General features: G+C 42.7%; 1 protein-coding gene across 1 annotated transcript in view; it reads left to right on the forward strand.

Annotated features, from left to right (window-relative positions):
• The window catches only part of Cry1 (cryptochrome circadian regulator 1), a 49,808-nt gene extending 33,875 nt beyond the window's left edge, over positions 1-15,933 (forward strand). Inside the window, exons 4-13 of the mRNA XM_038314736.1 lie at positions 2,382-2,566; positions 3,366-3,454; positions 4,506-4,646; positions 4,729-5,040; positions 6,489-6,640; positions 6,896-7,098; positions 7,208-7,300; positions 14,497-14,547; positions 14,619-14,726; positions 15,308-15,933. Coding sequence (XP_038170664.1) covers positions 2,382-2,566; positions 3,366-3,454; positions 4,506-4,646; positions 4,729-5,040; positions 6,489-6,640; positions 6,896-7,098; positions 7,208-7,300; positions 14,497-14,547; positions 14,619-14,722 — 1,330 coding nt within the window. The 3' untranslated portion in view covers positions 14,723-14,726; positions 15,308-15,933. The remainder of the gene's footprint in view (positions 1-2,381; positions 2,567-3,365; positions 3,455-4,505; positions 4,647-4,728; positions 5,041-6,488; positions 6,641-6,895; positions 7,099-7,207; positions 7,301-14,496; positions 14,548-14,618; positions 14,727-15,307) is intronic.
• Positions 15,934-16,162: the final 229 nt, after the last annotated feature.

Consider the following 16,162-nt stretch of genomic DNA (forward strand, 5'->3'; position numbering starts at 1 on the left):
TGGGTGACAGTAAGGACATAGCTGAGCAAGGTTATGAAGTGGAAATGACAGAACCAGAATGTACACCGAGCCCTTAGCATTTTACTCAGCTGCTGTGATTTCATTTGCTCAGTTGTGATACCAAAATTATAGACATAGTGCATAAAAGTATTTAGCCTTTCAGCATTAAACTAAGAAATGTTATTTTCCCATTTTTATCCGACTACTGACTCATCCCAGTATTGCCTTTCTAGGATGTCAGTATTACTAAATTTACAGCTGTGTGTTTGACACATAGCCATAATTTACGTTTATATATTTTGTGTTACTATGTGGGTACTCTTTTGTCCTTTTGTTTAGCTGAGATGAAAACAGAAGTAATATAACTACCCAGCTAAAGCCCTCTGAACCATGGTTTCATACCCTATTGGTCAGTGTTTACTGAAACACTGTCCAGTCCCTGGGGCGCTTTGGCCAGCAAAGATTCTGTGGCCAAATTGAGCTTAGCGTGCAGCATGTGCTAAGATTCTAGGGAGTTCATGAGCTGTGCAAGTTTACAGTAACTGTTGGCATGAAATGGTCTATAAATATGAAAAGATCACGATTTATATACTATCAAATGATTTCACCTTTTAAATTATGTACACATTTTACCATTAACAAAATAATTCTGTAAGTCACATATCAAACTAAATTAACTTCTGTTTGCAAGTTGATGAATAGAATCATGGTTTGATTCAGACAAATGTCTTACCTTGTTATTAACCTAGGAGTGCCCGGCCCTTTGGTTAATAAAATGTGCCTTCTAGTTTACCAGTTTTCTTAACTGCAGCGAGTGATTATAAGGAGGCAAAGGGGATAAGAGAAATTGCTGCTAACTGGGAGACTCGGCTGTGTTGTGAACTTAATTTTTATTGGGTTGTGAATGCATATTAAAGGTTATCATATTTATGTCATGTATAAAAATGTTTCCTATGGGTTCCAGTTTTCTAGTAGATAATTAAGAGACATGGGATAGTGTCATTGTAGCACCATTGCATTCAGCAGAATTCATGATAGTCCCGTGTGTGATCTCAGGGTACTAAGCCAAAACAAACTTTACTTACAGCAAGACTAGTTTTCCTGATGTTTTTTCTGTAAACATAATTGATAATAAGGTATAAAGAAAAATACATTATGTTTGGGATGAAGAAATACTTGATTAGCAATGTTATCAATTATGTGATCTTTGCTCATCTACCTAAATGATAAAGCTGCTTTAACCTGTAGTTGTAAGCAAATAGCTGGAATGAAAAAGCATAATTAATTATTGTGAAAGTGTCTGGACAGCAGACCTTCAAAGGTGCTGCTGGCTGGCCTTTTCCTGGAAGTGTGACTGGATTGAGGCATCGAGTGGGCAGCAATCACTGCATAATGTACTTAAGTCTAAATGCCTTGGAAAAAATGTAATGATTTGGAATTTGGGGTACATATATCTTTGGTATTTCTCTTTTTATCCATGAGGATGACATTCCAAAAGCCCTGGTAGATGCCCCCAAACCACCAGTTCAAGCCCTGCGTACCCTGTACGTTCTGTTTAAATATCACACAATGATGAAGCTTGGTTTGGAAATTATAAACTATAGGAAGTTAACAGTAGTATTGAACAGTTAAAACAGTATTCTACAATAAGTTATATCATCTAGATGTAATATTTTGCAGCACAAGTGAACATAACTGAACCACAGACAACAGAAGCTCAGAGAGGGTTACTGCTGTGTGACAGACACGTGTGCGTCTAACAAAGGCGCACACAACAGAGAACACCTAGATAGTCTTGAAAACAAGAAAAGATACAGGAACAGATACACAGAATGAGAATGTCTGGGGTGGAAGACACGCGTGCGGCTGTAGGTAGGAAGTGCTGATGGCTTGGGAGCTGTGATTTTAGCTATTGTAGCCACAGAACAGGAACAGTGAGATCATTTCAGTAAAACTAGTATCTGTATGCTTCCTGCAACATCATGGTGTAAACCTCAAATACACACAGCAAATTTTATTTTTACTGACAATTTCCTGGTGTAATCATCAGCCTAGGTGAGTTGTATCAGTGCCTCTGAGATTCCTTGAGCTCATTTGTCACTTGTCCATTGATGGTAGTTTTTATATACACATCCTGTAGGCTAGTTGAACCACTATTATTTTTAAAAATTTGACATCCATGTTTTGATATTTGCATATTCTATTATTTAACACATAATAAATATCTAAGAATTTGAGAGAATGATTTTTAGATTCATTAACTATTTTGAACACGTTTTCTGGTCATACCAAAGGTCTTAATTGATAGATTTCTGATGTTAAGTCTTTGAGCTTATCAAAGTCTGTTGTCATTTCCTGTGTTTTACTCGCTCCTGCAATAGGATCATCGAGCTCAACGGTGGACAGCCGCCTCTCACTTACAAAAGATTTCAGACTCTCGTCAGCAAAATGGAGCCACTGGAGATGCCAGCAGAGACCATCACTTCAGATGTGATAGGAACGTGTGTGACCCCTCTGTCTGATGACCATGATGAAAAGTATGGAGTCCCTTCCCTGGAAGAGCTAGGTGGGTACAGCTCTTTATAAACATGGTGCTTAGGGGTTAAAAATCCACCCAGAGTAAATGGGCAGCACAGAGTGGACCTGATGGCTTTGTTAAGAAAAACAAACAGGAACACGAAGTCAGGATGGGAAGCTTTAGGGGGATGGAGGATAAGGGAAGTGAGTGTGATCAAAATAATTGTATGAAACTCAAATAATTTAAAATATATTTTAAAAAAGTTAATATCAGAAATCATTTGGAAAAATTTACTTTTAATGCAATTTTAATTAGAAGAAAAGTAAAGGGGAAAATAAAGGGAAAACCTCAGAATCTGAATATTTTGTATATTCTGTAACATGTGACCTGCTGTTCTATGAAGAAGTACATTCTGAAGATAAGTGTTGGGGGAGGGGCTTGTTGGTTCCCGGCTGTATTGTGGTCTCTGGGCAGGAGTCTCACATTTGGTGAGGCCAGTGTAGGTCTTCATGTGCAAGTCTAAGCAGTCCTTGCAGTCCTGTGTACTCCTGTGCAGTCCTTGTACTCCTGTGCAGTACTCTGTAGGCCCATGCTCTCCTGTACAGTCCTGTGTACTCCTGTGCAGTCCTCTGTAGGCCCGTGCTCTCCTGTGCAGTCCTGTGTACTCCTGTGCAGTCCTCTGTAGGCCTGTGCTCTCCTGTACAGTCCTGTGTACTCCTGTGTACTCCTGTGCAGTCCTCTGTAGGCCTGTGCTCTTCTGTGCAGTCCTGTGTACTCCTGATACAAATTATTTTTGTTTCATGATAACAATAATCATGGTGATTTTCTTTTCTCTCTTTTCCCGTAGGCTTTGATACAGATGGTTTGTCCTCTGCAGTGTGGCCAGGAGGAGAAACTGAAGCACTTACACGTTTGGAAAGGCATTTGGAAAGAAAGGTACAATGTCGATCATGTACCCAGCTCGTACTTTCAAATGAGCTTTCAGAATGATTTTAGTATTGTTTAGGTGGCGTCAAGGTGGCTCGCCTACAGGCTGAAAACAAATCATAGAGCGTGGGAAAGGACCCACGGCTGAAACAGCACAAACGTAACGGTTGTGAAATCGCCGTCAGCCATCACTTAAATTCATTTTTCTTGTTGATTATTCCTTCTGTTGCTAGTGCCATGGTGTTGCTTCTGATCCTCACTCCTGTGTCAGGTGACCTCACTGGAGCTAGAGCAGGGTTGTACCCATAGTCACACTCCCCTGTCCAAGACTCCTGTGTTCCTGAGACCAGATAATAGTACAGATTCCTGTAGTTACCGTGTTTGTGCCTTTATGGCTGTATCATGATACAGTATCACTTATTTGTTATTGTTACTGTCAACACATGCAGATTATACAAATTAACGACTCACGTGTATTGATCATGTTTATTCACCCCCCCTTATAATCCCTCACCCATAAACTCTCAGAATACTTTTAATAAAGCTTATTCATAGTTAGACACATGAGGAGATGAATGCAATCACTAATGGTAAATTAGAATAGTTATGATCCATACTGTAGTAAGTCAGTTAGGACCTATAACTTATTTGTGGAATTTTCCTTCTAATGTTTTCCAATTCCTTCATTTGACCATAAGCCTCTGAACTCTTGGGAAAGGCAGCAGTGGAGAGGGGCACAGTTGTAGCCCACCTGTATGTCGACAGAGACACATGGAGGTGCCTCACGCCTGATGCTGGGAATCTGAAGGTTGTGGACGGCTTCAGTGAAGGAAAACTCACCTTTCGAGTCCCTTTCTGAAATTATTAAGTCAGAAAAGGGGAGGTGGGGGACACACACAGCACAGGGATAGGTCCTCTCCTTCCACGTGGGGCGAGATGATTGAGCTCACATCATCAGGCTTGGTGGCAGGTTCTCTGCAAACTGCTGGGCTATCTCACTAGTGTCGTTCTGACGCTCTGACGTGATGGATGAAGTTATGTGCTTGTCCCTTGTTTCCAGGCCTGGGTGGCAAACTTTGAAAGACCTCGAATGAATGCGAATTCCCTGCTGGCAAGCCCCACTGGACTCAGCCCTTATCTCCGATTTGGTTGCTTATCCTGTCGACTGTTTTATTTCAAACTAACAGATCTCTACAAAAAGGTATTATCTGAAGTCAGAGCCTATATTTTGAAATACTTTTAACATTTTTTTCTGATAATACCTCTATGCTTTTTAATTGCAGGTAAAGAAAAATAGCTCCCCTCCCCTCTCTCTTTATGGGCAACTTCTGTGGCGTGAATTTTTCTATACGGCAGCAACAAACAACCCACGCTTTGATAAAATGGAAGGGAACCCCATCTGTGTTCAGATCCCTTGGGATAAGAATCCTGAGGCTCTGGCCAAATGGGCAGAAGGCCGGACAGGCTTTCCATGGATTGATGCCATCATGACACAGCTTCGTCAAGAGGGCTGGATTCACCATTTAGCCAGACATGCGGTTGCATGTTTCCTGTCGCGTGGTGACCTGTGGATCAGCTGGGAAGAAGGGATGAAGGTGAGTATCCTGACTAATGTAGCCTTTGAAGGAGCCTGTAACTATTACAGAAGCATTTGGAGTCTGGTCTACACCTAAATATACATGCTAGTACACGTCTGAAATCTGAGCAGCCTGGGAGGCTGAGGACGGAGAAGGCCATCTGGGCTGCAGTGTGAGGTGGGGAAGGGGTTGGTGGGGTGGTATGTGTCTGTTTTGTAGTTTGGCTTTTCAGCGGATAAAGCATATAATAGCCACAGCGTAGACAGTTCAAGAGCATGGTGTCAAACTCAGGCAGGACCTCGTTAAACTGTAGCCCAAGGTCGTCTCTGTGGCGGAGCCAGCCTCCCATAAGAAAGCTTACTGTTGAGCGCTCACGCTCTGGCCTTGTGCGGTAGTGCACGTCTGTTTTCTGTGATCCCACGCAGCATGATAGACATGAGAATGTCTGGAACCCACGGCCAGCCTATGCTACTGTCTGTCTTTAAGAATAACAAAAGCAATTTATTGGATAGATGTATTTATAGGTGAGAGTTTCTGTCATACTCATCCGTGAGCTCTTAGAAATAGTGAATTCCTGTTACATGGAATCATCAGCCATCTTACCTCATCTTAGTACATACATTGAAGCCTACCGCGTTTTCTGACGTCACCATGGTAACCGTGCCTAAGACTTACATACATGCTTTAATACATACATTGAAGCCTACCGCGTTTTCTGACGTCACCATAGTAACCGTGCCTAAGACTTCCATACATGCTTTAATACATACATTGAAGCATACTGCGTTTTCTGACGTCACCATGGTAACCATGCCTAAGACTTACATACATGCTTTAATACATACATTGAAGCCTACCGCGTTTTCTGACGTCACCATGGTAACCATGCCTAAGACTTACATACATGCTTTAACTGTCACCACCTCATAAACTTTGCCAATTCAAAGGCTGTTTATTTTAAACAAAAAAAGCAAAAGACTTTTAAAGTTACCATTTATTGTGTGTGTGCGCGCTTGCATGTGTGCATGTGTGTGTGTGCACGCATACTTGCATGCATGCTCCCCTGTGGGGCCATTCTCATTCAACCTTCACAGTTACAGAAGTAAATTCTATCCAGAAAACTGTATTTATAGTATATTCTTTCCCTGAAATTGCTTGTTAGAACATATATTTTGGAATGTTTAATTTTATAGTTCTATTCAGATTTTCTTGTCTTTTAATCTACAGTGACCTTAAAAATGCTGATTGGTGGGCTGGAGAGATGGCTCAGTGGTTAAGAGCACTGGCTGCTTTTCCAGAGGTCTTGAGTTCAATTCCCAGCAACCACATAGTGGCTCACAACCATCTGTAATGAGATCTGGCACCCTCCTCTGGCATGCGGGCATACATAGAGGCAGAATGTTGTATACATAATAAATAAATAAATCTTTAACAAAAATGCTGATTCGTTATTGTTACTTCTGCAGGTCTTTGAAGAATTGCTGCTTGATGCAGATTGGAGCATAAATGCTGGAAGTTGGATGTGGCTGTCCTGTAGCTCCTTTTTCCAGCAGTTTTTCCACTGCTACTGCCCTGTTGGTTTTGGTAGGAGGACAGATCCCAATGGAGACTATATCAGGTAAGGCAAGGGTGATGTTGGTACGGTTTGAAGGAGCTACTCCAAAGAAGAGCTTTTCCTGCTTATGCAACACTTGGGGGCATGGTGGCACACACTTTTAATCCCAGCACCTAGGAGGCAAAGGCAGGCTCCTCTCTGGATGAGCAGCAGAGAGAGTAAACACGTCATTCATGTGACACTGATGTGCTTTGTGTCACTCATGGTTCATGTTCTGTTACAATGTGCAGTTCATTAAGACATCTCTTCTCCCAAAAGACGTTATTTGCCTGTCCTGAGAGGCTTTCCTGCAAAGTACATCTACGATCCTTGGAACGCACCTGAAGGTATCCAGAAGGTCGCCAAATGTTTAATAGGAGTGAATTACCCCAAGCCAATGGTGAACCACGCCGAGGCCAGCCGCTTGAATATTGAAAGAATGAAGCAGATCTATCAGCAGCTTTCCCGGTACCGAGGGCTAGGTATGTCGGTCACGGGTTACGTTTGGCTTGTCTCCTTCAGCTGTGCAGCTGCCACTGGATTTTGCCTTAGTCATAAGTTTAATAGGAAAATATTTTATTTTCCCTCTAGGTCTTCTTGCCTCGGTGCCCTCTAATCCGAATGGGAATGGAGGACTCATGGGCTATGCTGGAGAGAGTGTCCCAGGCTGCAGCACTGGAGGAAGTAAGTGGGAAGTTTCTATGCTGCACTGTTTAGTGGCCTTACTGGAATAAGCATCATTGCTTAGAAACTCTCTGAAATTATGGATTGTTTGTGTCCATGCATACAGTGCATGCAGGGTCTTAGACAGAGTTCTTGTTGCTGTGAAGAGACACCATGACTCTGGCAGCTCTTACAAAGGAAAACATTTAATCAAGGCTGGCTCACTCACAGTTCAGAGGTTCAGTCCATTATCATCATGGTGGGGAGCATGGCAGTGTGCAGCAGCCATGTGGTAGAGAGATTGCTGCTACATGCTGACATGCAGGCAGCAGGAGGCAGAATTAGACACTGGGTGGTTTCTTGAGCATAGGAGACCTCAAAACCTGCCTTTACAGTGACACTTCCTTCAGCAAGACCACACCTGCTCCATCAAGGCCACACCTCCTAATAGTGCCACTCCCTGTGAGATTCCACCTACCACACATAACACAGTCCCCTCTGTCCATTGGTAATGTGTTAAAGATGCAAGAGTAGCTGAAGGATTTAAATTATGGCTGCCTCATGCTTTTGCACACGAGTTCTTACAAAGTCTGTCTGTGATGGTGATTAGTAATTTTAAATGTATGTAACAGTAGTATCAAAAAGAGCACTTGCTGTTCTTGCAGAGGATACTAGTCAGGTTGCCAGAGCACATGCTAGATGCTTAACAGCTGGCTGTGTGTGACTCCATCTTCAGGAATCTGACACCCTCTTCTGGCTTCTTTAGATACCTGCACACACATTCTGTGCATAAAGACAAGCAGACACAGACAAACATAAATTAAAAATACGTATCTGTATATTTTAAGTCAGTATCTATTGGAAATTTAAGGCATTATATTAGTTTTCTAAAGTTACAGCCAAAAATCACATGAGGCCGAGTAAATAGATTCAAAAGAAAGCATCTTTTCAGAAGTGCTTTCTTTTTAGGTACATGTTCTAAACTGGTATTAAAAGTAAAGCTTTTTTCTGTTGTTTGTTTGCTTTGTTTCTTTTGTTTCTTTTTTTTGTGGTGCTGAGAATCAAAGAGTTTTCATGCTGGGATGAGGTGTTCTACACACCGAGCTATTTTCACAATCTGATAATAAAATCCCCTTAAAAAGTAAATGTTTGTAATCAGAAAGTTCCTATGTCTCTATAAAACCTGCATTTATGCTGTCTTTCTAAGATTATATTTTAGGGAAGAAAAACTTATTTTTAGGAAATAGGGGTTTGGCTCCGTGGTGACCATGATCTCATGGGGGATGAGTGGTGGGGTCCTCACTTGGTATTTGAGGAAACCATCTTTGGAGGGTTAAGCAGCTTAGCCAAGCTCTCCCAGCTCGTAAGAACTGCAGGGGATTGTACGGCCACTCTCAGCTCTCCCCCACCTCCTTTGCAGGTGTGGTATTGTATGCGTTGTTTGTGGGGTGAATATTTCATTACGGGGACATGACCCACCCCCAAACAGTTGCCAAGGTGACAGTCCACTTCAGAAAGGTTCCTTGGAAAAAAGTCTTGGTGTGTCATTTTGAAAGTCTTTCAGATCTCTTGTTCAGCTCACAGTGTGAGAGACAGCCCCTGGGGAGCACTGTGGTGACAGGCAGGAAGCAGAGGGACGCAGGTCGGCTCCAGGTGCTGCTGCTGAGCAGTGGTGCTGCCCTGCTCCAGCTCCACCTGAGTCTCATCACGGCAGCAAGTTGAGCGAGCTCCTTCTGCTTCATGAATTTATAAAATAAGATCATCATGAAATTACTATATTCATGTAAATGGTGACCTTCACCATTTTTTGGGCTCATTCTCTGAAACATTTAAAAGACATGCAGAATATACAACCTACATAGTGCTTTCTGTCTAAATGAAGTATAGAGGAGAAAGAGTGATGAACTACACACACACACACACATACACACACACACACACACACACACACACACACACCACACTTTCAGCCACTGGTTGAGTGGGTGCAAGGGAGGAATCCCTGAGTGAGAGCTGACAAACCTAGGGCCAGTTTCTTTAGAAGATGGTGGATTGTCAGGTGGAGACGAAACCGTTTTAGAGCGAGACACTGGTATGTTGTGGGGAGATCTCTAGGGTTTTGCTCATGCCCAGCCCCTATCCTTTCTGTGGGCTGTTTTCTACAGTGCCTCACCAGGCTCATCCAAGTTCATGACTCTTAGTGACATTTTGATTGTGTTCTACCTCTGAAGTAATAGGCAGCTCTCTTTGGGGGATTGCTTTTTTCCTTTTTTTTAATGACTGGAAAATTCTAACTCTCTGAAATGCAAATAACTCTTTTTTGTTGTTTTTACATGTTTTTATGCTCAGGAAATTAGCTATAGACCCAGAGTGAAGTAGCTGCCACCTGTTTCCTAGTACCAAACTGGTTTAATTTTAGTTTAATTTTTGATACAATTTTTTCTATTAAAAAACTACCTTTGTCAGAAAAATGCAGATTGAAAGTGTTGTGAGGTAGTGCTTGATGCACACCTGGTAGACTGACAGCCACCAGGCCGACTGGGCAGGGTGGGTCCTCAATGCCTGCAGAGCAGGGGAGAAATCCTAGCGCTGTGAAAAAGACAACCGTGCCCAGAGGGAACCCTGGCAGCTGTGGAGAGAGAGCGGAGTTTACTGCGCAGCCTCAAATCCCAGTCCTAACTAGTTTCCCAGAAGAAAACATATGTTCCCCACAGGCTAACCACTGATTGTGACAACTTGACTTGTGTGCTCATGCAATCAAATGTTATTTATAAAAGAATGAACGTGTGTTAACATGTGTTATATGTGTGACCTCAAAAACACTGAGCTAGACAGGAAAAATAACATCTTGCAAATGTTATTTTTAGAGCAGTGGCTCTCAGCCCTCCTAGTGCTGTGACCCTGTAAGATAGTTCCTCATATTGTGGTGACCTCCAACCATGAAATTATTTTCATGCTACTTCATAACTAATGTTGTTACTGTTATGAATCATAATCTGTGTTTTCTGATGATTTTATGCACCACCCCCATGAAAGTATCATTTGGACGAAGGGGTTGCAGCCCTTTGTTGAGAAGCCCTGCTTTACAGTAAGGTGTAAGTTAGCATTCACTCTGGACTGATGGTGTCTACAGTGGGTGTGAGGACCTTCCAGGTGGGAGGAGGTGTGGCTGTGGCTGCACAGAGCTAAATTAACTTTAAAACAGGGCCCTGGACATACTTAAAACAGTTGAATCCAGTGACACCGAGGTGCACCTAGATCTCTGGGCCTGTGAAGCACTCACCTGCTGCTGGCAGCCCCCAGGGTTAGGGCAGCAGTGCTGTGCACTTACAGCCTGATCTTCTGAGCCAGCTTACTCTCAGGCCATTGTTGCCCAGAAAACTCAGAATTTCCTGGGGCAGTCCTTCCACCTGCCTTTGAGCATAAACCACCCAGCTAGGCAGACACTGATATACGCTTATGTAGCAAGAACTCAAGCTGTAAGTTGCTCAGAGTCGTGCTGTATGGGAGAGTAAGGAGAGCCTTTCTCCTCGGCAAGCCCTGCTTGTGCAGTAGAGTCACCTCAGCCAGATAAGTAGTGTGTCCGTGCCCCAGACTCAAGGTGGACACACGTGTGGTTGGCATCTTATTTCTAGATGTGTCCGTGCCTCAGACTCACGGTGGACACGTATGTGGTTGGCATCTTATTTCTAGAGTGTCCGTGCCCCAGACTCACGGTAGACACGTGTGTGGTTGGCTTCTTATTTCTAGAGTGTCCGTGCCCCAGACTCACGGTGGACACGTGTGTGGTTGGCATTTTATTTCTAGAGTGTGCATGCTTTTGTTTTATTTTGATGTGCTTTTAAAAATAGGAGCTAGGGAAATGAACTTAGCATCTGGAAAACTGATTAACTGATAATATATTCCCTATAAGCAGTTGTTTGTTGGGGGAGGTTGCCTGTTCATTTTCCAGCTGCCCAGACTCCCAAAATAATCACACAGAAACTATATTATTTAAATAACTGCTTGACCAGTCACTTAATCACCAGTATTGCTAGCTAGTTTTTACATCTTTGCTTAACCCATTTCTATTATTTTATATTTTACCATGAGGCTCCTGGCCTACCGGCAAGGTTCCAGCTGGCAGCTCGCGCCTTTCTCCTCTGGCAGCTCCATGGCTTCCCCTGACTCTGCCTACTCTCTCCTCCTCTATCTGCTTGGAACTCCTGCCTTGTCCTGTTCTGCTAAGCCCCTGGCCAAAGCAGATTCATTCATTAACCATCTAACAACACATGGACAGGACTTCCCACACCAGTTGTTTCTATGTGTTCAGTTGAGATGGATCTGAACAAGAAGCCATGGTTTTAATAACTTGTGCTGCTTAAAGCTCAAGAACCATTGTCTCAGGGTTTCTCTGTGTAGCCCTGGCTGTCCTGGAGCTCACTCTGTGGACCAGGCTGGCCTCAAACTCACAGATCTAGCCTTCCAAGTGCTGGGATTACAGCCACATGCCTAGTTCTATGAGATGATGAGGGTTAAACCCAGGGCTGCCTGCATGTTGGCAAGTGCTCTACCATCTGAGCTGCATCCCTGCCCTGTCTAATATTTTACTTGACACAGTCTGGCGGTTGGTCTTAGGCCAGCCTCAAATTCATCTTCCCTCCAGAGAGCTGGGGTTATGGACATGATAAACAGTTGGCAGGTTTGGTGTTTGTTTGCAAAGGAGATCTCATAGGAAACTGGATTTGTTTAAAAATCAGAACCTGTTCTCTCCCAGAGCCTTATGAACTAGATCAGTCCCTGGGACCCACTGGGAGAAGGAGGAATCCTAAAGGTTGGCCAGTAACCTCTAGACAGGTGCATGTGCATGCATGCAAGTGCACACACACACACACACACACACACACACACACACACACGCCACATATATACAACACACTGCACATACATAGACATACATCTCAAAGTAATTTTTATTAATGCAAAAACAAAAACTGGAAACTACATTCTTAGCCATTAGTTGCTCGTTGTGTTGTGAACAGTATCTTACAAAAGCAATGTGAGGGAGAGAGGGTTATCTTAACTCATGGTCAAGGAGAGGATCTACCATTGCCAGGAAGCCGTGGTGGCAGGAGTAGAGGCAGCTGGTCACGTGACTTATTCGGTTGGGACCCCAGCATATGGGAAGGTGCTGCCCACAAGGGTGGGGTGCTCATAGACTTGTGTCTTGGGTCATTCTAGACCTGTCATATTGACAGTGTTAACCACCATGGCCTTTTACAGGCCCTTTTCCCAGACTGCACATAGACCTATAGTGAACAGTAGGCATAAATGATTCATTTTAGGGGGAATGATAAAACAATAATTCTCAGTGTAATTTAGAAAGCTCAGAAAAATATAAAACAGAAAAAATGACTTGTATAGTTCCATTTAACATAGACTTATTACAATTTCAGTGCATCTTTTCAGAATCTGAGAATTTCATACATGCATATGTTTTAATCAAATTCACCCCTTTCCCCTCTCCTCCAGTCCCTCACCCTCACACACGCTCTTCCAAATCCCTGCCCTCTTTTTTAAAAGACTCACTGAGTCCTTCTGCTGAGTTTCTTTGTCGAGAAATGTGGTGGTTTTGTTTTATCTTATCATACTTTGTCGTGTTTGGTTGTTATCTCTTAGAGGCCTGTTCCTTTCTTTTTTAATATTTATTTATTATGTATGCAATATTCTGTCTGTGTGTATGCTCGCACACCAGAAGAGGGCACCAGACCTCATTACAGATGGTTGTGAGCCACCATGTGGTTGCTGGGAATTGAACTCAGGACCTTTGGAAGAGCAGGCAATGCTCTTAACCTTTGTGCCATCTCTCCAGCCCAAGCCTGTTCCTTTCTAATGAGAGACAGAAAGGGAGTGGATCGAGAGGGGAGGGGAGGTGGGAAGGAACTGAGAGGCATAGAGGGAGGGGAAACTGTAATCAGAATATATTGTATAAGAAAAGAATCCATTTTCAATAAAACAGAAAAAGAAATAAGTAGTCTTTTTGACATTTGTTTATTTCTTTACTAACCAGGGTTTTGCTATTTAGTCATAGCTGGCCTGGAACTTGCCGTGTAAGCCAGGTTGACCTCAGACTTGTGGCAGTCTTCCTGCCTTGACCTCCTAGTGTTGGGACTGCAAGTCCACACCATATGCCCAGCAGAAATAAGTGTAGTCTTGGGCTGACTACCCCGTGGGCCGTGTGGCTGTATTTTCTTTTTCTCTCTCTTGTATGTTTTGAGTTCTTTGTTTGTTTTGTTCTTGTTTTCAAAGTCGGGCTTTGATGCAGTAGAGGAGGATGCCCTTGAACTTCTTATGCCTTCTGCCCTGCCCTCATTCTGGGCTTACCAACATGTAGCACATCTGGCTTGCATAGACTTTTCATAACCTGGGCACAATGACAAAAAAAATAACTTTATAAAGCTCCCCTGTGTTAGGAAGTCAATTTCTTTTTGAAAGCATTAATAAAATTGCTTATGGAACTTTTCGTGTCTGTGTCTTGTCTTTGTGACCGGAATTGTTTAACTCTCGTCGGGAGACCCTTATTCCCTTGTCTCCAGTGAAATACATTTTAAAGGCTCTGACAGAGATGGACAGGAGGGCAGGGCTGAGGAAGGGCATCTGTTCTCACCGGGGCCCTGTGCTTTGTTCACGATTCCAGTTACCACCCAGAACTGATAGACTGCGCTTGCTAACAACCCGAGTTTTGTCCCCGACTTCCACTTTGGGTGACTCTGGCCTCTGTGGGCACCTGCACTCATACGCCATCCCTACATACAAACACATAACTAAACATAAAATAAACCTTTAAGGAAATAATGAGAGGCTCACACATGTAAAAACCAGGTGTGGCGATACACAGGCCGTCCAGTGTCGCCAGTTGGTGAGCTCTGCGTTCAGTGCAAGACCCTGTCGTAGAGAAAGACACCTGACAACCTCTGCTCCGTACATACGAGCACATACATGACATGTATGCACACAGAATACATACATGTAAACACTACGCACAAAATGAAAATAAAGTACCACCAGTAGTTGAACTGTCAGTGGTCAGCCTGAACTTCAGTTTTCTGGAGTTTAAGATGTGATTTCTGGCTCAGAGTTAAGATTGAGAAAAGTTAAATACAAATATTAAAAAATATAAAAAGTCTTTATAATATACATCTTGGGTTTTTAGATATTTTCTTTTGTTTGAAATGCAGGTTGCTCTCAAGGAAGTATTTTGCATTACGCTCACGGAGACGGTCAGCAAGGTAAGGACGAAGCAGTCGGGCACACTGCGCCCTGCTCCTGGCCCACCTCACACGCCTTTGTACATGTGCAGGGAGAAGCTCCGTGGGCCCGGGCCTCGGCAACGGGAAGCGCCCTAGTCAGGAAGAGGACACACAGAGTGCTGGTCCCAAAGTCCAGCGACAGAGCAGCCACTGATGTGGTAAATACTTGGGAGGCCAGTCTGGTCCCTGGGATGCATATGCAGCTGTTATAACCCAGTTAATGGCTGAACAGGAGGCAGCACTGCACTCGGAGTCCCGCTCCCTGAACCCGCTGTGTTTCAACTTGAAAAACTTGAGATATGACTGTGAGCCTAAAACACAGGAGCCTGCTCATTTCAGTAACTTTAATATGCTCTCTCTAAACCTTTACTCTCAATATTGATCATTAAGGAGGGAAGAGGTTTGAGACACGGTCTCAGTGTGTAGTGCAGGCTACCCGTGACCACATGCACAGGCTAGCCCCATACTGCAGTGATCCTTCTGTGTCATCTTCCTGCGTGCTAGTGTTGCAGACACGTCATATGCTCAGGTCATGCCTCTGCCTTCTCGGGTGTGCTGGTTAAGAAAATATTTGCATGCTACTTTTGCCAGTTTTGAAAGATCTTAAGCTGTTCACATTATCACGTAGTTTTTATGCCACCTAGTTATAATTTAAAGTCAGTAAATGCTCATCAGTTTTTTTATTATCTAATTCTTTGCAGCAAGTTTTAATTGATTTTTTTTCCCTTTTAAATCACAGAAAGCATGCAGGAGGATTTCTGGCGCACCTGAAATTGGCGGGGAAGTCACTTCGCTTCACTTAGATTATTTAAAATGTCCTTCATTTGTGGAAAGCAGTTAGATTTTGAACATATTATTTCTAATAACATTTCTGTGGTTTTTAACTTTTTAATGAATATCACATAGGACAAGTGCTAATTTGTATATAAAGAACTTGGTAAAAGATTTGCTTAATGTAAATATAGTCACAGTTAGTATAGACTCATCAGTATATTTTTGATAATTTTTCATGTATGGTAAAAGTTAAAGTTAACAGATATTCTGATATAAAACTCAAGTTTTGAGAGCCATTGCAAGAAAATGGGAAGTTTTTAGACTTTCTTAAAAGACTTTGTTAAAATTTTAGGACACATTTTTCTTGACATCATTGTTTAACCTAATTTTGCAGTGTTTGATAGCAGTGCTTTAGAGAGTACATGAGATCCAGTGGGTAGACAAGCCTCTGTCAGCGCAGACAGTCTGCCACAGCCGCGTGCAGCTGCTCGGACTCACCAGTGCGTGTGCTCACTTCTTTCTGTCTCCCCATTTTTTTGTTCATTTATAGCTAAAGTGACTTTTGTTATTAAAGTATATGCAAATATGGAATCTTGTGTACTTGGTGTCTATTTTTTCATTTTGTTTTGGGTAAGAGAATTGTTGTGTGACATGTGATACAAATTACAGAGACAAATGATAAGAGCCATGTGTCACCATTTTGAATGAAAGAACAAGTATTATCAATCTAGCAAACTGATATTTTTCAGAATTCTCTAAAAGATTTAAAATCTCATTTGTTTGTATCACATGAAGGGTCTTGTCACTATAAGGCTGTGTG

This window comes from Arvicola amphibius, chromosome 17 (assembly GCF_903992535.2).
Source record: "Arvicola amphibius chromosome 17, mArvAmp1.2, whole genome shotgun sequence".
In the NCBI taxonomy this organism is placed as follows: domain Eukaryota; kingdom Metazoa; phylum Chordata; class Mammalia; order Rodentia; family Cricetidae; genus Arvicola; species Arvicola amphibius.